The sequence below is a fragment of the Rhincodon typus genome, chromosome 25 (genome assembly GCF_021869965.1).
Source record: "Rhincodon typus isolate 14 chromosome 25, sRhiTyp1.1, whole genome shotgun sequence".
Taxonomy (NCBI): Eukaryota; Metazoa; Chordata; class Chondrichthyes; order Orectolobiformes; family Rhincodontidae; genus Rhincodon; species Rhincodon typus.
The window spans coordinates 6,103,279-6,128,019 of record NC_063356.1 but is presented as its reverse complement, the minus strand read 5'-3'; the positions used below and the strand labels follow the sequence as shown (position 1 = coordinate 6,128,019).

General features: G+C 43.7%; 1 protein-coding gene across 1 annotated transcript in view; it reads right to left on the bottom strand.

Moving 5' to 3' along the window:
- Window positions 1-4,436: 4,436 nt before the first annotated feature.
- The window catches only part of LOC109913007 (ETS domain-containing protein Elk-4-like), a 41,494-nt gene continuing 21,189 nt past the window's right edge, over window positions 4,437-24,741 (bottom strand). Inside the window, exons 2-5 of the mRNA XM_048612249.1 lie at window positions 21,740-21,961; window positions 17,220-18,065; window positions 11,542-11,658; window positions 4,437-9,291 (exon numbers count right to left, since the gene is read on the bottom strand). Of these exons, the coding sequence (XP_048468206.1) occupies window positions 9,193-9,291; window positions 11,542-11,658; window positions 17,220-18,065; window positions 21,740-21,946 (1,269 nt within the window). The 5' untranslated portion in view covers window positions 21,947-21,961 and the 3' untranslated portion in view covers window positions 4,437-9,192. The remainder of the gene's footprint in view (window positions 9,292-11,541; window positions 11,659-17,219; window positions 18,066-21,739; window positions 21,962-24,741) is intronic.

Below are 24,741 nucleotides of genomic sequence, written 5' to 3'. Positions count from 1 at the left end.
GTCCTCTTCTCAGATTTTGGTCGTGGGCATATTTTTTTTTCTCCACAGCTTTGTTCACAGCAGAGATAAATCCTTAACTTCAAGAGGAGCCAGGAGGGTTGGTAACCTGCACAGAGATGGGTATGGGGAGATGGTGGGTAAGTGAGGTTCAGGGTTATCAGATGTGGAGTCCTATAGCATCACCTTCCTCAAAGATATGGAGGTGCCGGTGTTGGATTGGGGTGGACATAGTCAGCAGTCACGCCACACCAGGTTACAGTCCAACAGGTTTATTTGAAATCATAAATTTTTAGAGCGCTGCTTCTTCATCAGGTGACAAAGGAGCAGTGCTATGAAAGCTTGTGATTTCAAATAAACCTGATGGACTATAACCTGGTGTGGCGTGACTGCTGACCTTCTTTCAAAACCCAGCAAGGCAAGAACGTACTGCTCTTTCAAGAACAGATCCCACTATCTCAGAGTGTCCTAATCATTACAGACAATGATGTTCTTTTGAAGTGTATTCACTGTTGTAATGGGGAAGCATGACAATTTGACCCTAACTAAATCTCACCAAACAGCAAACGACCAGATGCTTTCAGTGACATCGGTTGAACTATAAAGTGAAAGAACACTCCTGCTCTTTTATACCTGTCTGTTGGATCAGGCTTAAGATAGCACCTCTGACAGTCTAATGCACACTCACTCCCCCACCCCCAACCTCAGTATTGCACTGGGAGTATTGGCCTGGAATTCTTCGCTCACACCTTTGAAGTGGGGCTTAATTTACACTCTTGGAAGCGGGATCTCACCCACTGCGCAACTACTGAGATTGATGCAGAAACAGTTTAAAATAGCATAAAGACAGAATTGAGTATAAGGGAGAATGAACAGTGCAGTGTTAGACCCTAGTGAGTAATATCAAACTGATCATTGAAATGCCTTGCCTGAAACTATTCTTCAAACATTTGTGGATCATGCCTGGATCACCTTGATGTTTGAGGGAAACTGGGAGGACGAAACCACTGACAACTGCCTTGTAAAGTTTGCTGGTTTCATCACAAATAAAAGGGATTTCCCACCTTTCACCAGCCTTGGTACAATTGAGATTCACAGCATGATTCCAAGGAAACAGAAAGAAACAGATATCTCAATCGCACTACAACCACAAGGTGCAGCGGTCAGAACAGAGTTTTAAATACAATATAATCCATTGAACTTAGTTTTTAGCAAAATCTCATTATCATAGTCCTTTTTGAATAGAAACATTTTGCATCATTCTGTGCAGGATTTGCATTCACGTATTATTGTCAGCTCTCTCAGACAAGGAAAGGCATTACAGCTCAAAAGCAGAAGCACTTGCATTTTCAGCAGATGAAAAAATAATAATATAATCACACCTTCCATTTCTTTACACAATTTATCTGAACAGTATCAACACACAAGGGGATCAAAATCTACCCATAGGTGAACAGCAAACACACCACCACTTTTACCTCCATGACACCTAGTAGGAATAAATTACTGCAGATGCTAGAATCGGTACCGAAAATGAAAGATGCTGGAGATCACAGAAGGTCAAGCAGCATCCATGGAGAGAAAGCAAGCTAATGTTGAGTCTAAATGACCCTTCGTTAGATCTGAGATGAAGCTCCAATGATGAGTCATCTAGACACAAAACTATAGCTTGCTTTCTCTGTATGGATGCTACCTGACCCACTGTGATCTCCAGCACTTTTTGTTTTCAGCCTCCATTACACCTGCTTTGCTGGCAGAGGGGAGGAGAAAGTGGAAACTTTTCTCTCCAAAAAGTTCAGCCCTAGAAATTGAATATTTTCACAAATGGCCCAGCACAGTCAGAGAGTGCAACTCTCTCGTCTCTACCCCTAACTTGGGGAGGCAGTGGCATATTGATTATGTCATTGGACTAGAAACACAGAGCCCCAGACCATTGATCTGGAATTATGGGTTCAAAACCCAGCATGGCAAATGGTAAAATTTGAATTCAACAGAATGAAGAACTGGCCTAGTGTTGAACATGATTGTCATTAAAACCCAAACGGTTCTGTCATGTTCTTCAGAAAATGAAATCTACCTTACCTAGGCCTGTAGTCTAGGTGCACAACGATGTTGTTGACTCTTAGCTGCCCTCTGGACAAGTTGGGATGGGTAATGAATTCTAATCTAGCCAGTGATACCCGCACCCTGTGAATGAGTTAAAATTAACTTGCCAATAGTGTTTTCTACTACACTAACAGTTGTTTGCAATGGTGGAAAAGGATTTTCCCTGATACCCTTAAGGAACTCAGAGAATTCCAATGCTGTAATCCTGTAAAACCTGACAGTGGATTTGTACACAGAAAGATAATAGATCAGTTGAGCTTTTCTTTTTTTTCATTAAAATATTATATTTGGTTGAGGGATAAAAATTTGCCAGGCCATCTCAGAAACACTTCTCCCATGTCCTTCTTCAACATAGTATAATGGGATCTTTGATTAACAGCCAATAGGACAATTGGGATCATCCAGAAGCTATAGACCCATGTTATATAATGTCACACACACTTGGTGCTGTTGACACTAGAGTTCCTTGCAAATAAATTCCTCATAGTCACTGCACAGGATTGGAGTATAAATATAGGGAAGTCTTATTATAATTGTAAAATGTGCTGGTGAGACTACACCTAGAGTACAGTGAGAAGTTTTGGTCCCTTTATTTAAGGAAAAATATTATTTAATTGGAGGCAGTTCAGAGATATTGACTGGGATGATCTCTGATATGGATGGATTGTCTTATAAGCAAAGGCTAAGCAGGTTGGGACTCTACTCACTGGAGTTTAGAAGAATGAGAGGTAATCTCATTGAAACATATAGGATTCTTAAGGGGCTTGACGGGATAAATGCTGAGAGGATGTTTCCCCTCATGAGAGTGTCTAGGACTGGAGGGTCTTAGAATAAATTTAAGACTGAGATGAGGATAAATTTCTTCTCTCAGAGGGTTGTGAGTCTTTGGAAGTCCTTTCCACAGAGAGCTGTGGGGGCAAAATCGTTGTGTATATGTAAGGGTGAGATAAATTCTAGATCAGTCGGGGAATTGAGGGTTACGGGGAAAGGGTAGGAAAGTTAGGAATGTTAGATCAGCCATGATCCTATTGAACAGTGAAGCAGGCTTGAGGAGCCAAATGGACTGCTCCTGTTTCTATTTTTTATGGTCTTTGTGTTGACTTTAGCTTATAAATATCCTGTCCCAGCTTTTTATATTCATATTTTTAATAGCATAGAAATGTAAGTGGGCACAAATCCTTTTGAGTTTAAATCTTTCACTATTTTGAACTGTACTCGGGACAACAAGCAACATGAGGGGGCTTTAACTTCCTCTTTCTTTCAATTTATCACATGACCTGACATGTTCTCATGGTCAATAAATTGCAAAGTTATACTGCAGACAACAAGCTCTCCCATTGCTATTACTGTAGTGCTCTCCCACAATGTTGTTGATCAAGGAAAGTTTTGCTATTAAAATTCATTCTCAGGTAAGGAAATGAAGCAGTTTAGATGCAGAACTACCTCTACCTTAGTAATGGGACATAACCCTCAGAGCAAGCTTAACAAATCAGTGTGACATTTCTTTTACACCACACCAGCAGTCCTTGAAATTCCTGCACATATGATTGCCCAGTTGTACGCTGTAGGCCAAATAGGAAATAGGTTTCTACTGCCTTAAATCCATTTTTGAGTTAGACAAACGGCCAGGAGAATTGACTTGTTTTCTAGGTTAAGTCAGTTTACAACCGTGGGTCACAAAAGGTAAAAAGATAGTGTTCTATCCAACTATAACATCCAGACACAGGTAAGAATAGTTAACTACACAATCCACATCCCTGGAAGTTTTTGCTGTATATATTGCGCTGCAGCCTAACTCTCCTGGTCTCAATCACCAGAAACATTAGCGCATGAGCCAAAAGGGGCTAAACTCAATGCAAAATTAGCAGCAAACAAACTGAGGGGCTTCAGTAAAGTGAGAGATCAAGTGGGCTGGGATTGATCCCCTCAGAGTAGTGAAGGAGATTCAATAAAGCCATCTGTGGGTAAGAAGGTTTTGTCAAAACAGATGGGAAGAAATTGTTTCCATTGGGAGAAGATTCAGTAACCAGAAGATACGGGTTTTGGATAATTGACGGAGGCGTGATGAGAAGGCTTTAAAACCACACAGTAAATTATGGAAGATCTGCCTAAAATGTTAGAGTAAGCAGATTTTAGCGTTGAATGTCAAAAGGAAATTGGATATGTTTTTGAAAAGGAAAAGCTTTGGAGGCCTCTGGAGAAAGGTTGTGGGGGTGGGCGGGGGGTGTGTGGGGAAGGGTGGGCACTAACTGGATAGCTATTTCAAAGATCTGAGGAAGAGTCACCAGACCCAAAACATTAAATCTGATTTTGTCTTCTCAGATGCTGCCAGACCCGCTGAGCTTTTCCAGCAACTTTGTTTTTGTTCCTGATTTACAGCATCCGCAGTACTTTCGTTTTTTTTAGCTATTTCAAAGAGTCAGCATAGGCACAATGGACCAAATGGCCTCTTGTAATAAATGATTCTAACAAGTAAATGTGCTTTAAGGATGGATTAATGCCTCTGAGAGGCACAAAAGAGTTTCAAGTGAATGACTTAAGGTTTTCATACTAATGTCACATACTATAATTTTAACCCCTAAGTTCTCTGTCTGGCAGAGATGTAAATGTAATTCATGAGAAAACACATTACACCTTTACATTGACTATGTAGCAAACAGCACCTATATACACAATTCCACTAATCACTAGTCAACCTGAAGGTATAAAGTATCCATAACTGTAGTGTCAACATGCTCTGATCACTTAAAAGCCCACAGACAGGTTTTTAGTAAATGGAAGTTAATCCACCAAAAATAAGCCCTGTTTTATCAGTTAACTGTTCAGTAACATAGTTGTAATGATGCATGGCTCTTTACAATTTTCATATCAAAAAATATCAATAAACATGAACTTTTTAAGACTTTTCCCTTTAGATACAATTAAATAAGAATATTACTCTAGTCACCTCACAGCCTTTTCAGCTGAAATTCTGATCTCTCAAATATGTCAAAAGGAAAAAGGAATTCCAAAGTACTTTTCCTTCCTGGTTTAAGGCTAATGAAGGCCACCGACCTTTGGCAAAGAAGTTGGGAGATAGTTGATGCCTTGTCTCGCTGATGGCACAGGTTAATTGACTATTCGGAGAGATGGCATCAGTGCTTGTAGTAGACTGTTTTTGTTTCATTGTTTAAAATGAAAACTTCCAAGATGTTGGGTTACCAACTCTATTCGGATGTATTCCTGGAGGTATCATCCTTGCCTCCAATCCTCCTGCCCAGACAAACAGCCCTTTGTTAAAAAGACCAAGTCCAATAGTTTTCTATTGAATAAACAAAGCTGTTCGAAGAAAACAATTTAAAAAATACAAATTTTCTTTCGACATTCCTAATATATTCTTTCTCGCGAGCAGTGTCCAGAAGATTCAACATTAATTCCCACAGACTCCATGGCCTTCCTGGAAAGTTTTGCAAAATTTAATCGGAGGAGCAGGAAATCGGCACATGCAGGTTAGGCCTCCCAGTTATGGCGCCGCGATCAATTTCACATTCCCATTGTTACATCAAGCAGTTCCATGATCAATTTCTTGGTTCTAACCCATCCTGCTGATCTACATCTGAACAATAGCCCACAGAGAACTCAGTAATAGATGGTGACTAAGCTCTCTCCATTATGATCTGTGGGGACACAGCCAGATCATTTCTTTCCCAGTTGGTTGCTAACCACCTCACCTTGCCTTTCAGTGAGAATTTTACTCTTTTAGAAATGTCTCAAATGTAAACAAGACACAAAAGAAGTCTAATTTCTATTTAAAGCTAAACTCTTTTTCTTCTTCCTCTGATCTTCTGCAGTGGAGACTTTTGTTCAAGAATTCCAATAAATTTCCAATGTAAATAAAGCAAATAAGCACTCATCATCCTGCTCACACCCCAATAAAATTTTGGAATTGGCGCAGTGGGCAATTGTCAGTGATGAGTTTCTCATCTCTTGCCATTCTTCACCCTGCTTCTACCTGTTGTTAGCATCCAGAAACACCTCAAACTCCTTTCACATGGGATTGGGAAGTGGCTTTCTTGATCTCCTGATTGTTCTGTGCTGGAGATGTTTAGTCCAACTGGAAAACAAGAGCCCCACAGTCAGCTTAAACTAGATTAAATCATTCTTTTAGAAACAAAACGGAAGTTGCCGAACTTATTTCCATTCACTGAAAGCTATGAAAGAGCTTTGAAGTCCAGTAGCTTCAACTCCAGTGCTTTCAGACTTGCCCAATACATTTTGCTCTTGAATTCACTTGGCTCTGGTTTATGTTCGATAACCTGGATGCTGAGTTGACGTCATTCGATGTAGTTTCACTGTCAGTCAGCTCCATTAATAGTTCATTGGCGAGTGATAAACAGATACAACAGAAATGTACATCAAAAGATCTGTCCACGTCACTATAATCAGAAAGTGCCTTTGTTCTTGGAACTTGCTTTGTCAGAATTTATGACCAAATTCCAACATTGAAACTATGCTAGTTGGTATTGTCATGTCCCGATAGCATCAGCCCAGAGCTAAATTTTGGTTTGGTTGAAAATTAGGATTGAACAGAAATTTCACAATCGATGATTCTTTCTTTTAATCAGTTCTCAAACATTGCCAAAGGGCTTTCACTTAATAATTCCTTTGCGAAGTGTAGCCACATTAGCTAAAGCAGTGGATGAAGCAATTGCAGCTTCCCTCAAGTGACAATGTGCTGACTGACTCGTTAATTTATCTCTTTGTTTAGTTGCTGCTCCTTGAGGGAGGAACATTGGCCAAGGAAGAACTGGGGCCAACAAGCTTCCTTCCCCACAACATATCAAAATGATATGCCCACTTCAACCCAATTACAGCGTAACGTCCAATTTCAAAACACGGTGACAATCCCCTTAGGAACAAAAATAAGCAATGCTTTTCAGGGATAGATTAAAGGTTTGATTTGATGATAACAAGGCTTGGCCAGAAGAGTTAAGCCATTTGGGATGTGATGTTGGTGAGATGCTATGCAGCGAGGGAGGGCCAAATCGCCTACTTCTGCTCTTAATTTGTACGTTCATATGTAAGGACATTGGTCACTAAAAATGGAAAGTATTTAGTTTTGTTAGTGTGCAGTATTCTTTGCGTTGCAATGAGATTAAAACTCAGAAAACCAATTTAGCACCCAAACCATTCATGTACCATTAAAAATTTACAAAAAAAAATTTCCCTAATTTTTTAAAGCACCATTCATGTATATTACATGCAAACATCCCGGAACTCCTACCTACTCCACTAACAGCAGTTCATTAAGGCAACGCGCCATCACCCTCTCAAGGTCAGTCATAGATGGGCAACAAATGTGGGTTTAGCCAGTGATACCCACAGCCTGCAAATGAATTTTAAAAAGAAGACGAGACCCTGTAAAGGTCTACTCTAGGGGTAAAGGAACTGGTGTGACATAACCATCGTCTTGCCAAGGAACAAGTTTGGTTTTATCAGCCACCTGGAAGAATTGATATTGTGTGCACAAAGCCCAAACAAATCCCCTTTTCTTGCCAGTCAATAAATAAGATGACATCCTAATAGAAAAACAAGAAATTTCACCCATCTATTGCAAACAAAGCATTAGAAATGGATACTGAACCTCAGACAGCATCTGCTCATTTGTTAACTTTCTTGATGTTAAAAAAAATGACTTCAAACCTTCAGCAAAATTATTATCTCTTCAAGATCTGTCCATTTGTACTCAGAGCACTTAAATCCATCTCATGATCAAGTCATTCCTTGGGGGTAAAAGCAATATCATGGAACAGTAGAGCAGAAAATGAGAGAAATTATAAGGGATGAGAGATGGAGAATGGAATGCATTTGCTGGTTAAACAGGCTGAAGCTTCCCATAGAGAAGAAAAGATTATTAAGTCGGAAGTGGAGATGAAGATATGATAGAATTAGAATTGCAAGGGTAGGCATCATGAAAAGTAACAGAGCTAGTGGAATAAACAGTTTGAAGGGTTGAAATGGAGGGATAGACTCATCAAACATTGGGATGTGGAAGGCTAGGTTATCAACTGTTACCAGAAAACTGAGACGACGTTTGCTTTTCAAATCAACCAAAAGCTACAATGCAACCTGCCGTGGGTTCAGTCAACAAATATAATTCTTCAGCCCTGGCACAGCAACTTTGCCCATCAGATTTGAAGTGGCATTCACAAATTGCCACATTGATGCATTGGCATTGGACAGAAGGAGCTGAGAATGGGGTTCTACAAGTCCCATCGCATGCACAAAGCAGATCCCAGACAGGCCCTGCTTTCCTTCACAGAGGGAGAAGATCGAAATAATGGACAAGAGGCAGGTCTGTCCAAAGGAATAGGAGGAGCAGGCTGCACTAATGATAGGTAGTCTGGGTTCGGGGGTCCAGTCTCTTGAAGTCAGTTGTGCAACTGAGACTAAGGGAGCCTCAGTAATGATCACTTAATGAGGGAGCACTTTGAAAGCTGCTGTTCACATTCTACAGGTGAGTTCCAATCTGAGAAGATGGAGAGTGTGCAAGGCAGTGTGACTCAAGCTGCTTTTGGTCTTCCAGTTAGGCATAATCTCCATCCCTCATATACCAGTGAGGGCACAGAAGATAAAGGCAGCAATGCAGATCCAAAACAGAAAAGTCAACTGCGTCCCTCGAGCTCACTGTTCCAAGCTGAACAACAAGGTCTGTACAGATGCAGGAACTCCAAAATAACTGGGTAGTGCCAGAGAAAATTTGAGATATGCAAAAAGTTATCCATCCCATATCACTTGCATTGATACCGCATTAAATCTCATCACAGTTGCTCAATTAAGTAGAATCAGTAAAGTAAATGGATTCCAAATCAAAGATTAAGAGTGAAAGAAGCAACGAATGGGTCCAATTGTTGCCATCGCTATGCCAGCATACCATGTTGTTCTGGGCAAGGACCTACAATCACAGCTGCCAGCTGAGGTCTCAAGGACCTGATCGCCAATGTTACACGCGTTGGCATCATCACCAGTGGTCATCTTTGTCTCTCACAGAGGAGCTCCCTTTGTAGCCCTGTTGAATAGGCATGACTTTTTGACATGTCAGATTCCTTGTTAGGCCTTCTGAAGGTCTGGTGACAAGGAGGCTGGAGTTGATGAGCCATCCACACTCGACAATGGGATCTGCATGTGACTGTTGGCAATGTTTGGAAACTGCAAGAAACAAAAGCAGATTGTTAAAAGAAAATCATATATATCTTGCTACAATATTTTGCATCATCAACTGGAACTTACATTTATTTAGCCACTTGAACACAATAAAACATCTCTATGTTGGAACAACATTTGACACTGATCCACATGACTTTTAAAAAAATTTACTCATGTAACATAGGCCTCGCTGGCTGGATCAGCATTTATTGCTTGTCCCTAGTTGCTCTTGAGAAAGTGGTGGGGACCTGACTTATTGAACCGCTGCAGTCCATGTGCTGTAGATAAACCCATAATGCTGTTAGGGACAGAATTCCAGGATTCTGATCCAGTGACAGTGAAGGAACGGTGATATATTTCCAAGTCAGGATGGCGAGTAGCTTGGAGGGGAACTTGTAGGTGGTGGTGTTCCCATGTGTCTGCTATCATTCTAGATGGTACTGGTTGTCGGTTTGGAAGGTGTTGTCTTAGGAGCCTTGGTGAAGTTCTGAAGTATATTTTTTTTAAGATGGTACATAATGCTGTTACTGAATGTCAGTGGTGGAGGGAGCGGATGCTTGTGGATTTGGTGCCAATTAAGCGGGCTGCTTTGTCCTGGATGGTGTCAAGCTTCTTGAGTGTTGTTGGGGCTGCACTCATCCAGGCAAGTGGGGAGTATTCCATCACACTCCTGACTTGTGCCTTGTAGATGGTAGGCAGGCTTTGGGGAGTCAGGAGGTCAGTTACTGGATCTCTAGCCTCTGACCTGCTCTTGTAGCCATTGTACTTTTATGACTGCATCCGTCAGTTTCTGGTCAATGGCAACACCAGGATGTTGTTAATGAGGGATTCACTGATGGTAACACCATTGCATGTCAAGGGCAATGGTTATATTGACTCCTTTGAAGATGGTCACTGCCTGGCATTTGTTTGGCACAAATGTTACTTGCCAATTTTCAGCCGAAGCCTGGATTTTGTCCAAGTCTTGCTGTATGTGGGCATGGACCGCTTCATATGGAAACTGTCTTTATATCAAACATTACTGAGAGTTAAAAGATCCCAGTGGATTGCTGAGAAATGGAAGGCGATAACCTTTATAACTTCGAATAATGGACTCCAGAAGGGCTGATAGGGTTGATGACTCACCTGGCAACGCGGTATTCCCTCAGCACTGCAAGACATAAAGTCAGTATCCAGACTGACACTGCAGTGCCATTTGGAGGAAGTTTTATTTTTATTCATTTTCAGGATGAAGGCATCACTGGCTGAGTTAGCATGCATTACCCTTCCCCGATTGGCCTTGAGAATGTGGTGGCAATGAGCCATTTATTGAATGCAACATTTCAAACAGCAATTCCAAGTCAAACAGTCTGACATGGATTCTAGTTGCCAGGGTTTTAAATATATTAATTCCATTGATGGGAGATGATGTTACAGTGACACAAACAATGTGTAGAAAATGATCAGAGCTATAGATAGAGTGGACAGCCAGAGACTTTTTCCTAGGGTGGAGGTAGCTATTATGAAGGGGCACAGTTTTAAAGTGAGTGGAGGTAGATATAGGGGAGACGTCAGAGGTAGGTTCTCTACTCAGAGAGTGGTCGGGGAGTGGAATGCATTGCCGGAGAAGGTAGTGGAGTCGGCCTCATTAGGGCCATTTAATCGGCTATTAGATAGGCATATGGATGATAGTATGAGGTAGGGGTGGAGGTTAGATAGACCTTAGGTTTAGAGTAAAAGTTCGGCAGAACATCGTGGGCCGAAGGGCCTGTACTGTGCTGTACTGTTCTATGTTCTATGTTCTAATAGCCCAGGTTAATGCTCTGGGAAATTTAAATTCAATTAGTGAACCTGAAATTGAAAGCAAGTCTTGATGTTGTTGATCATGAAAACATCAACGATTGTTGTAAAATCCTGTCGGGTACACTAATATTCTGTAGGGAAGGAAAGGCTATGGGCCTAGTGATGGAAAATGGGACTAGTGTAGCTTTAGCGTAGTTTTGGAAGTACAGACCCAATGGGCTGAAGGGCCTCTTCTGTACTGCATGATTCTTTGAAATCTGTTGTCCTAAGCCAGTCAGGCATACCTGTGAGTTCAGACCCACAGCAACATGTTTGCCTTGTAGCTGCCCTCTGAAAAGACCATCCAAGCCATTCAGTTCAAGGGCAGTTAGGGATGTGCAACAAGTTCCAGTCTTGCCAGTGATGCCGACAACCCATGAATGAACAAAGAAAGCAAATGATCAGTCCACAGAGCTCATGACCCATACTTACCTGAAATAAAGTGCTGGTTCCAGGCATTCGGGCTGGGCTGAGTGTAGCCACTGGACTAAGGGTGCTCCAGAAATGGATGCTGGACAATAATGGACTGGGAGTCAGTAAGAATGGAGTCTAAAACAGAAGAAAGAAAGCACAAGGTTGGAATTGCCAATAATAACAGAATAAAAAGGACAAATTCACTGATATACCATGGCAGAGGTGGTCTCAGGGTGAAATCTGGAACTGTACCCCACACACACAAACACACAAAGACACACACACACACACACACACACACACAGACACAAAGACACACAGACACAAAGACACACACACACACACACACACAAAGACACACAAACACACACACACACACACACACACAGACACAAAGACACACACACACACACACACTCACAGTGCTGGGGGGATGGGTTAGTTGCAAGGCTGAGATTAGTGGATTTTTATTGAGTTTATGAGTTCTAAAGGGATATGGAGTTGGGCCAGGACTAGATCAAAACAGTTTGTTTCCATTGATTGAAGGTCTAAAATACAAGTGGATATAGACAAAAGGACATTATTATTATTGTTACAAAGCACTTACTGCACAGAAGCCCTGATGTGGAGGCGCTGGTGTTGGTCTGGGGTGGAAAAAGTCAGAAGTCACACAACACCAGATTATAGTCCAATAGGTTTATTTGAAAACACAAGCTTTTGATCACTGCTCCTTCTTCAGGTCACTTCACCTGTGATTTCACATAAACCTGTTGGACTATAACCTGGTGTTGCGTGACTTCTGACTTTGCACTGAAGCTGCCATTAGTTCAAACAACTGGCCCCACTCACTGACTCATCTCACCTGGTTAAAATGTCCTTCTATTCCTTTCGTCCATGTGTGCTTATATAGCTTCCCATTTGATTTATCAACAGTATTTGCCTCAGCTATTCCATGTGATAGCGAGTCTCAAATTTTCACAATTTTCTGGGTAAAGATATTTCTCCTCAATTGTCTAAACGATTCACTAGTGACTATAATTACTGCTTATATTGCTGCTTTTCCCAACCTCAGAGACCTTTATCGGATCACCCCTCAAGTTTCACATTTCTTGAAACAAAAAGGATCCCAGCCTGAAGAAGTTACACCAGACTTGAAGCGTTAACTTTGCTTCTCTCTCTATAGATCACAGAATCCCTACAGTGTGGAAGCAGGCCATTCGGCCCATTGAGTCCACACCGATCCTCCGAGGAGCATCCTACCCAGACCTACCCCCTACCCTATCTCTGCATTTCCCACCCTAGACACTATGGGCAGTTTAGCATGACCAATCCACCTAACCTGCACATCTTTGGACTGTGGGAGGAAACCAGAGCACCCGAAGGAAACCCACACAGGCACGGGGAGAATGTGCAAACTCCACACAGACAGTCGCCCGAGGCCAGAATTGGACCCTGGCCCTGTGAGGCAGCAGTGCTAACCACTGAGCCACTGTGCCACCGCTAGATGTTGCCAGACCTGTTGAGTTTCTCCAGCACTTTCCGTGATTGTAACAAAAAGTTAGTGTGCAAGTGTAGCATACAATCAGAAAAAGGTTAATGAAATCCTATCTTTTATGATAGTAATTAAACATAAAAGGATGCCATATTTCATTAATACAGGCCATTAGTGAGGCGACATCTCCAATACCATGTGTAGATTTGGTCTCCTTATCTAAGAAAGGGTGTAAATACACTGGAGGTGGTTCAGAGGAGGTTTATTAGATCAATGCCTGGTATGAGCAGGTTGTCTCATGTGGAAAGGTTGGACAGTCTGGGCTTAGTTCTACTAGAGTTTGGAAGAGTGAGGGGTGACTTGACTGAAATGGACATGACCCTGAATGGTCTTAACAAAGTGGATGGGGAAATAGGAATTCCTCTTGTGGGTGAGTCCAAAAAGAGGTGGACAGTTCTAAAATTAGAGGTCTCCCTTTCAGAAGATTTGTTTTTCCTCTCTGAGGGTTGTGTGACTTTGATACTCTTTGCCTGAGAAAACGGCAGAAACGGTGTCTTTGAACACTTTTAAGGCGGGGATGGATCGACTTTTGTTACACAGCGGAATCTGGAGTTATCAGGGTTAGATGGGAATGTGGAATTTGAAAACCAAACAAATCAGTCACGATCTTATTGAATGGTAGAGCGAGCAAGATGGGCCAAATGGTCTACTTCTGTATCTTGCATGATTGTGTATTAGAAAGTGCAAGGTAGAAGAGGTGAAAGCGTTTAGGAAAAAAAGCCAGAACTTCAGGCAAATAACAAATCAATCACTCAATCAATTAATAAATCACCTTGTCAGGTATCCACCCAGCCATTTAACTAATGTGTAAATGAGAATACACGATAAACTGTGTAGAAAAAGCAAGTGAAAGAAATTAGCAACACTTAAATATGGAATCAGGTGGAGTGTCATTGAGGAAATTGTCCTGTGCTGCTGTCTGTCTCTCTTCTGTGGCTAAGTGCATAGCTGGGTGTCCCCAGAGAGGAAGCAATGTTGTACTGGCTGGTATGTTTGAGGCCTCCGACAACTGATGGGATAGGACAGCGTCTCAACAGCAACAATGCTATAATTTCACTTTATAAGTTACTTCCTGTTTTACTTATAATTTAATCATTATCATATGATCCTCTATAAATGAGGACATTCTTGCATATTTCATTTTTACTGATGGTCGATCTGCAGAAGTTGTTTCCCAGACTTAGGAATGAATGATTTAGGACCAAAGTGAAGAGAATATTTCTTAGAGGATTGAGAGTCTTGGCAAATCTTTTCCTCAGAAGACTGTGGATGCTCAGTCACTGACAATAGCCGTGATGGAGATCAATAAACCTTTGGGAATAATGGATAGCGTGGGAATGTTGAGACATCATATAGCATCAACAATGATCTTACCGAATGGATGATCAAAAAGTTGAAAGGGAAAGCCACCACAGTCTAACCAGACCGCAGGGCTGCTCTCTCATTGGAAAGAGACAAATCGTAATGGTTTAATCTGAGAGTCACCATGCTTCAGACAAGAGGAGAGGATGAGAAATAAGGTCCTTCATAGTTAACCCAGCTGGTGTGGGAGTTCAAGTCTTACTGTTGTTTGTCACTCTGCATTACTAGTGATCCATCCAGCCAACGGAGTTAAGAAACCCTTAGTGGATTTAAAATTGATTCAGAGATAGTAGGAACTGCAGATGCTGGAGAATCTGAGATAACAAGGTGTAGAGCTGGATGAACACAGCAGGCCAAGCAGCATCAGAGGAGCAGTAAGACTGACGTTTCGGGCCCAGACCCTTCTTCAGAAATGGGGGAGGGGAAGGGGGTTCTGAAATAAATAGGGAGAGAGGGGGAGGCGGATAGAAGATGGATAGAGGAGAAGATCGGTGGAGAGGAAACAGACAGGTCAAAGAGGCAGGGATGGACCCAGTAAAGGTGAGTGTAGGTGGGGAGGTAGGGAGGAGATAGGTCAGTCCAGGGAGGATGGACAGGTCAAGGGGGCGGGATGAGGTTAGTAAGTAGGAGATGGGGGTGGGGCTTGAGGTGGAAGGAGGGGATAGGTGGGAGGAAGGACAGGTTAGGGAGACGGGGACAAGCTGGGCTGGTTTTGGGATGCGGTAGGGGGACGGGAGATTTTGAAGCTTGTGAAGTCCACATTGATACCATTGGCCTGCAGGGTTCCCAAGCGAAATATGAGGTGCTGTTCCTGCAACCTTCGGGTGGCATTGTTGTAGCACTGCAGGAGGCCCAGGATGGACACGTTGTCTGCGGAATGGGAGGGGGAGTTGAAATGGTTCGTGACTGGGAGGTGCAGTTGTTTAGTGCAAACCGAGTGTAGGTGTTCCGCAAAGCAGTCCCTAAGCCTCCACTCGGTTTCCCCGATGTAAAGGAGGCCACAACGGGAACAGCGGTTACAGTATACCACATTGAAAAATGAGGACATCTGAGATGTTCGGGAGTGGAATGCCTCATCCTGGACGTCCAGTCCCTATACACCTGCACATATACACCTGATGAGGCATTCCACTCCCGAACATCTCAGATGTCCTCGTTTCTCAAGGACCGCAACTTCCCCCCCTCAGTGGTCAAGAACGCCCTCGACCGTGTCTTCCGCATTTCCCGCACCTCATCCCTCACACCCCCTCCCCGCAATAACAACCGAAACAGAATCCCCCTCGTCCTCATGTACCACTCCACCAACCTCCGGATCCAACGCGTCATCCTCTGACACTTCCACCATCTGCAATCCAACCCCACCACCAAAGACATTTTTCCCTCCTCATCCTTATCTGCTTTCTGGAGAGACCACTCTCTCCAGGACTCCCTTGTCCGCTCCACACTCCCCTCCAGCCCCACCACACCCGGCACTTTTCCCTGCAACCACAGGAAGTGCTACACCTGCCTCTACACCTTCCCCCTCACCCCCATCCCAGGCCCCAAGAAGACTTTCCACATCTGCTAATGTGGTATACTGTATCCGCTGTTCCTGTTGTGGCCTCCTCTACATCGGGGAAACTAAGCGGAGGCTTGGGGACCGCTTTGTGGAACACCAACGCTCGGTTCGCACTAAACAACTGCACCTCCCAGTCGCGAACCATTTCAACTCCCCCTCCCTTTCCTCAGATGACATGTCCATCCTGGGCCTCCTGCAGTGCCACAACGATGCCACCTGAAGGTTGCAGGAACAGCACCTCATATTCCGCTTGGGAACCCTGCAGCCCAACGGTATCAATGTGGACTTCACAAGTTTCAAAATCGCCCCTCCCCCTACCGCATCCCAAAACCAGCCCAGCTCGTCGCCGCCTCCCTAACCTGTCCTTCCTCCCACCTATGCCCTCCTTCCACCTCAAGCCTCACCCCCATCTCCTACCTACTAGCCTCATCCCGCCCCCTTGACCTGTCAGTCCTCCCTGGACTGACCTATCCCCTCCCTAACTCCCCACCTACACTCACCTTTACTGGCTCCATCCCCACCTCTTTGACCTGTCTGTCTCCTCTCCACCTATCTTCTCCTCTATCCATCTTCTATCCGCCTCCCCCTCTCTCCCTATTTATTTCAGAACCCCCTTCCCCTTCCCCATTTCTGAAGAAGGGTCTGGGCCCGAAACGTCAGCCTTCCTGCTCCTCTGATGCTGCTTGTCCCGCTGTGTTCATCCAGCTCTACACCTTGTTAACTCTTAGTAGGGTGGCTAGGTTCAAAGGGAAGCAGCGCGTACTCCTAGAATCCCTGCAGTGTGGAAGCAGACAATTTGGCCCATTGTGTCTACATCGACCCTCTGAAGAGCGTCCTCCCCAGATCCTTCCCTCCATTTCCCATGGCTAATTCACCTAATCTACACATCCCTGGACAACTGGGGCAATTTAGCATGGCCAATCCACCCAGCCTGCACCTCTTTGGACTGTGGGATGAAACTGGAGCACCTGGAGAAAACCCACACAGGCACAGGGAGAACATGCTAACCCCACTCAGACAGACTCCTGAGGGTAGTCTGCAGTGCTGTGAGGATGCAGTGCTAACCACTGAGCCACTGTGCCACTCCTGCACCTTTAATGTCAAGTTTTTTTTCAAAATACATTATCTATTAGGGTAGCATTGTCAGTCAGAGTGAGACCAGAAGTTCCATTAATCAGAGTGAGAAATAAACATTAGGACTGAAGAAAATTGAAGTTGGCTGACCTGGGTTAAGTAGGCAGGTGTCAATGATGCTGCTGGGAGAGGAGGACTCGGCAGGGCCAGAGGGCTTGGGTCACTGCTGGTAATAACCAAGGCCGGAGTCAGTTCTAGCCCCTTTGGCTTCTTTGACCGACCCTTCTGATGCCTGGTTTCCGGGTTGTCCAACGACGGATCTTCCCCATCCGAGGAGAGTTCCAGAGGCTGTGTCAGGTCATCCGAGGGGCTGGTGGCCAGCTCAGTCTCCACGGCCAAACCAGCGGCTGGATCCAGCGAGGGCTCTAAAATGGGTGAGCCAGGGCTCAAGGGCAGAGGCGTGGGAGGCGAGATGGAGGATGGAGTCGAGGCGAAGGACGTAACGATGTTTGGCACGGTCAGAGACTCCTCCGATGACGCCGGGTTCGGTGGGCTCACCGCGACCGAGGGCACCACTGCCGGTTCTACCACAGAGACCGGCGTCTCCCTTTTCGGTGGGTTGGTAACAAATTTAATGACTGTGACAGGCTCCTGAGGAGGTGGCTTCTTTTTCTTCTTCTCTTCTGGCAGCTTCTCCGCGGGGTTCTCGATTTTAATGGACTTGAAGATGTTGGGATTGGTTTGTAGTGAGTTCAAAGTGAAGGACGAGTAGAGCCCTGAACGGATGTAATCATTGCGGCTTGAGATCTTGGAGGAGGAGGTTGCTTTCTCCTGGCTATGGTTCTCCTTGTCCTTTTGTGGCCGACTCATATCAGGCAAAGCTGTGTCCATTCCTTTCTCAGGCCTGCCCACCATGTTAAAGTCCATGTTCAATATCTCCGGATAGCACACAAACTTATAGACAAATTTCTGTCCATTCACTTTTTTAATAATGTTCTGCAGAATAAACAAAAAGATCAGAATGAAGTAAATAACTCTAAAATGCTGACTCTCCCACAAAGATGACTCCTTTTCTGTGGAATTACAGCTCGATTCAGAGTCAACATAGAATCCCCATTGTGTAGAAGTGGGCTATTTCGGTCCATCAATTCTACTCTGATCCTCTGAACAGCATCCCACCTGAACCTATCCCCCTATCCTAACCCTGTAACCCTGCCTTTCCCATGGCTGACCCACCTAGCCTGCATATCCCTGGATACTATGGGCAATTTAGCATGGCCAATCCACCCTAACCTACATACCTTTGGACTATATGAGGAGACCAGAGCACCTGGAGGAAACCCATGGAGACACAGGGAGAATATGCAAACTCCAGAGAACATTTTCATTTTCAAATTTATCCTTTTATGAACTATGGGCATCACTGGCAAGACCAGAGTTAGTAAGAACTGCTGATGCTGGAGTCAGAGATAACACAGTGTGGAGCTGAAGGAACACAGCAGGCCAGGCAGCATCAGAGGAACAGAGAAGACCAGCTTTTGTCACTTATCCCTGATTGCCCTTGAACTGAGTAGCTCTCTCGGTCATTTCAGAGCAGCTTAATAGCCAGCTATATTACTGCAGGTTCTGGAGTAACATTTAGGTCAGACCAGGTAAAGATGGCAGATTTCCCTCCCTACAGTATATTATGAATTGGCAGTAGTTACACAGTCTATTGAGACTAGCTTCAATTTAACATAAAGTTCACAAACTGCCACATTAGGATTTGAGCCCAAGCTTCCACTGCAATAGTTTTTAGCCCTTTATCAAGTCAAAGATATATAGGCATTGGAGGCCATCCAGAGAAGGTTCACCAGGCTAGTCCCAGGTGCGGAGGGACTGTCTTAACAGAGTAGATTGAGCCTGTGTTCATTGGGGTTTATAGAATAAGAGACAACAGTATCAAAACCTGCAAGATTCTTAGGGGACTTGACAGGGTAGATGTGGAAAGGTTTATTCTCCTGTGGAGAGACTTGGATCGAAGGACATGATCTCAGAGTAAAGGGTGACAGATTTAAGATGAGATGTAGGAGAATTTCTTTTTTCAGACGACAGTGAATCTTTGGAATTCTTTACCACAGAGGACTGTCAAGTCTGGGTCGTTAAGTATATTCAAGGCTGAGGATAGGCAGATTTTTAATCGGGGTTACGAAGAAAACGCAGGACAATGAGTTGAGGATTATCAGATCAGCCATCATCTCATTGAATGGTGGAGCAGATTCAATGGGTTGAATTGTCTTCTTCTGCTCCTATGTTTTATGGTATTAATAGCCTTGGCCTTTAGAATAATTGAATCCCTATAGTGTGGAAGTAGGCCATTCTGGCCATCGTGTCCACACTGACCCTCTGAAAAGCATCCCACCCAGACCCACCACCTCATGCTATCCTTGCAACCCTGCCTTTCCCATGGCTAACCCACCTAGCCTGCACATCCCTAGACACTATGGGCAATTTAGCATGGCCAATCCACCCAACCTGCACATCTTTGGACTGTGGGAGGAAACCCAGACAGACACAGGGAGAATGTATAAACTCCATAAAGCTAGTCACCTGAGGTTGGAATTGAACCCGGGTCCCTGGTGCTGTGATTGAGTAATACTACCTACTGAGCCACTGTGTCACCCTTAGCCCAGCAATGTTACCATGATGCTAACACTTGTATTTATGTAAGGGTGGCATTCACATCAATGATTCCAGTGATGTAAAAATTAGGGACATGGGAGCAGGAGGCCATTCTACACTGAGTTTATAGTCTCATGCACAAAAATCATGGCTCCATATGCATGTATACATTTAGCTGTAGCAAAATTCTAACTGGTCTGAAGGTGAAAATTATCAAGCAACCTGGCACCCGTAATTTGTCTTGGGCTACCCTTAGACTATTTTACCAGTTCTATCATCCCCTGTAAACAAAGAAAAAATGCTGCCTAACTCCTCCCTGAAATAAAGAACAGAGTGTGTTGGAGAAACTCAGCAGGTCTGGCGACATCTGTGGAGAGAGAAACAGAGTTAACATTTCAGGTCTGGAATGACTCTTCTTGTTCATTCATGAGACAGATGTCACTGATCAGGTTGACATTTATTGCCCATCCCTAATTACCCAAAGGGCAGTTAAAAGTGAAACCACATTGCTGTGGCCTGGAGTCACGTGTAGGCCAGAACAGGTAGGGATGGCAGCTTCCTTCCCTAAAGGACAATAGTGACCCAGTTGGGTTTTTACAACAATCAACAGTGGATCAATGGTCATCATTAGACTTTTGATTCCTTATTAAATTCAAATTCCACCATTTGCCATCTTCTGAAGAAGAAAATCTTATTGGGAGACTTCATCTTTTGCAGATGTGTCACACTTGGAAAACCAGAAAATACCCAGCAAAGTTATTTTTGGGAGTGGTGGTGGGGGCACAGAGCTGATATTTCCTCATCAGACAGCTACCTTCCTGGATTTCACAAGTTTCAAAATCTCCCCTCCCCCCACCGCATCCCAAAACCAGTCCAACTCGTCCCTGCCTCCCTAACCTGTTCTTCCTCCCACCTATCCCCTCCTCCCACCCCAAGCCGCACCTCCATCTCCTACCGACCAACCTCATCCCGCCCCCTTGACCTGTCCGTCCTCCCTGGACTGACCTATCCCCTTCCTAACTCCCTACCTACACTCACCTTTCCTGGCCCCATCCCCGCCTCTTCGACCTGTTTGTTTCCTCTCCACCTATCCTCTCCTCTATCCCTCTTCTATCCGCCTCCCACTCTCTCCCTACTTATTTCAAAACCCCCTTCCCCACCCCCTTTTCTGATGAAGGGTCTGGGCCCAAAACGTCAGCCTCTCTGCTCCTATGATGCTGCTTGGCCTGCTGTGTTCATCCAGCCCTGCACCTTACCTTCCTGTTGTCTGGTTTCCCGACTGCCGTGAGGGGAGTTCAATTCCAGCCCCCAGGAATCCTGGTGCGAGGAGAGTGATCTGTCTCAGAAGACAGCTAGTCAACCATTGGCCACAGCAACTCTCCAGTTTCAGAGGTCCTTACATTCCTACTGGCCTCTGTCAGATATAGACTGCACAGGCAAGGAAGGACAGACACACAGCCAGGCCTCAGCCTAACCCCCATCCTATTCCTGGAGCTCTGTGCATGCATACATTCAAGGCTGCGAATGTTAGACATGAAGAGAATCCAACGATATAGATTTGAGGCAAAAAAACAGTTGACATAGGCCAACTATGCTGATAGTAGAGTGGGCTAGAGGGGCCAAATGGCCTTCCCCAACTTAGAATCCCTAGCATGCAGATAGAGACCACTCAGTCCATCAAGCCTGCACTGACCCTCCAAACAGCAAACCATCTAAACCCACCCTAATATCCCTGCATTTCCCATGGCTAGTCCACCTAGCCTACACATCTTTGGACTGTGGGAGGAAACCAGATCACCTGGAGGAAACCCATGCAGACACAGAGAGAACGTGCAAACTCCACACAGACAGGTACCCGAGGGTGGAATTGAACCCGGGTCCTTAGCCCTGTAAGGCAGCAATGCTAACCGCTGAGCTACCAATTGATCTGAGTTCTCATGTGATTTGAAAAAGGGTGACCTGCTTTGCCCCAGACCATTTTGTCCAAACGTGGAAATCATAGCCTGTACCTTGTCATAATAATATCGCAGAGCTCTACTCAGCTTATCATAATTCATGTTGGGTTTGTTTTTGCGAAATCCCCACAGTTTGGCTACGTCCTCAGCCTTGAGCAGTTTGAACTCGCCATCATTCGATGTCCAGCAGATTAGGTGGTCATTCTTAGGTTCCAGGAGAAGTTGCAGCAGGAACTGCCAAAGTGTGATGGTGCTGTCCATGGTTGGTGCTGCCACCTGTGGGTCAGGAAGGAAAACTGGTTAAAGAGCTGACCCCGAGAGATACCAGAGGACGCAACTTTATGGTAAGGAGCAGGAGGTTTAGAGAGGATTTGAGGAAAAGTCTTTTCACCCAGATGTTATTTGGAACTCACTGCCTAAAAGGATGGTAGAGACAGGAACTCTTAAGATATTTAAGAGCTATTTAGATGAACACTCGAAATATTGTAATGTCCTGGGCTCTGGGTCAAGTGTTGGAAAATGGGATTAGAATAGATGATATTTGATGACCGTCACAGTCATGATGGGCTGAAGGGCCTTTATCTATGCTGTAAAATCTCTGTGACTCTAAAGGAGAGGAACAGGGTGCATGACAAAGAAATAGAAAGAAGGTCAAATAAACCGTAACTAGAATGAGAGAGCAGAGGGGCCAGTAAATAAGGACTTGCAAGATTTTTTTAGAAAACAGTGGAAATCAAAGGTAAAAATAGAAATCCCTGAGGATAAACAACAACAGGGAAATGGAAAGACAAGTTGACATGTCATATGGGATTTTTGCTGACTTTCGATTGACTGAAGGTGGCTGCAATGTTGTCATTCAATCTCTAGATGGCATTCAGTCATAATTCACAGACTGATAGAATGCTGGAGCTCTGAAGGAGGCCATTCAGCCTTTCAGACTTGTGCTAGCTGTTTGAAACAACTATTCAATCTGCTGTTTCTCCATAGCCCTGTATTTATTCCCATTTATATATCACTCCCAAATTCTCTCTTAAAAATTTATTATTAATTCTGCTTCCACCAGCCTCAGGAAGGCTTGAAAACAATTAGTCCTTGTGTCGCTCCAATTCTTCTGCCTATCATCTAAAAATCTATGCCATTTGGTTACTGACTGTTCAGAGACTGGAAATAGTTTATCAGCATTTACTTTAGCAGAACCATTCACGTTTTTGAACACCCCCGTGAAATCTCCTCAAAAAAACCTTCTCTGATCTAAGGAGAACAATCCCAGCTCCTCCCATCTCTTACCTTAATTCAGACCACCCAAGTCATTGCTCACTGAGAGTCACAGGTCAGGGATGTTTGAGAATGGTTCAGTGATGCATTAAAGGCATATTTGCCTGATATTATACAGCCAAGCAAAGGAAATGACAGAAAGCTTGTCTTGTCGATATGAATGAAGTTAGCAATAGTTCAACATGAGTCTTTCACATATTCGTGAACTATACATAAATAGAAACATAGAATTTTACAGTATGGATGAGGCCATTCTAGCCAATACCTCTAAGTCTGCTCTTTCCCTGTAAATTTGCAGTTTCTCCTTTTCAACCATAAGTTAAACTCTCTTTCAAAAATTATTGTTGAATCTTCTTCAGCCAGTCTTTCAGACATCATGTTCCAAATCATAAAAACCTACTACGTTCAGAAGATTCATCTCATCTCATATAAAAATAGAATACTGTGGATGCTAGAAATTTGAATTATTGCACATCTCCTGCCTGTTTATGGTGTATATTATTACACTGAAGGTGGACAGAGTCAATGTTTTCTCCTCTGTTTGTTGGTCTCTTCACCTGCAAACAATATATCTCAGAAATTAAGGGGCATGTTTCAATAAGACTTGGTACACAGATATTGTTCAGAATGACGATGTGAAGTTCACATCTTTTTACGCTATGTCTTGGACTGTGGGCTTAAAAAAGAAACTGCTTTAGACCAAGGAGACTAGACAAAAAAAGGAATGGCAAGTTTTAAAAATCATGCTTGTTGAAGCATATTTTGAGTTGAGCACAGTGTTAATTTCCTCTAGAATGTTGAGACCAAAACTGGACAGCATGGGGCAATGAGATCTGAAGTAGGGGGTCAATTGCTTGATAATATTTTCATTAGCTTCTGACCAGGTGACCACAGCTTGTGTGTGGCCAGTGCAGCCCCTGCAGCTTTTTCAATCAGATTAGGACTAATTTTTGCCACTTCTCCTTTTATCCACCATTGATCTATATCCATCAATAACCCTATCCAACAACAATCTCAGTCCTGAATCTCTCAGTTGCCCCCCAGCGTTTATTGCCATTTAGTGAACGTGAATTCTGGATTTATACTTCGTGTGAAACTGAGTCCCAGATTTTACTCCTAGATGGGTGACTTCTAACATTAAATTTAAATCTCAACATCTCCAAAGGACTCAGTTCCTCTATTAGTATCTAGTGAATGAAATTCCTTTATCACAACTTTAGTTAGTTCATTTCTCAACTTTCCAATCTCACAATAATGCAAGCCTCAGTTATATGTCCTGTACTTTAAGCTTTGATGGTGAATTTGCACTGAATGCCCATCAATGAAGCCTATGTTTGAGTAACTCGCGTAAGGCTATAAGACAATGGCCATTTGGGTGATGTAGTGGTAACAGTAGTAGACTAGTAATCCAGAGCTCCCAGGTTAATGAGTCATAGAATCATAGAGCTGTACAGCATGGAAACAGACCCTTTGATCCAACTTGTCCATACTGACCAGATATCCTAAATTAATCTAGACCCATTTACCAGCATTTGGCCCATATCCTATTCATATACCCATCCAGATGCCTTTTAAATGTTGTAATTGTACCAGCCTCCACCACTTCCTCTGGCAGTTCATTCCATACACACACCACCTTCTACGTGAAAAAGTTGTCCCTTGGGTCCCTTTTAAATTTTCCCCCTCTCACCTTAAATCTCTAGTTTTATATGGGTTCAAATTCCACCACAGCACCTGGTAGAATAGTAATTAATTGAAACATATTAAAACTTTAGTCTCAG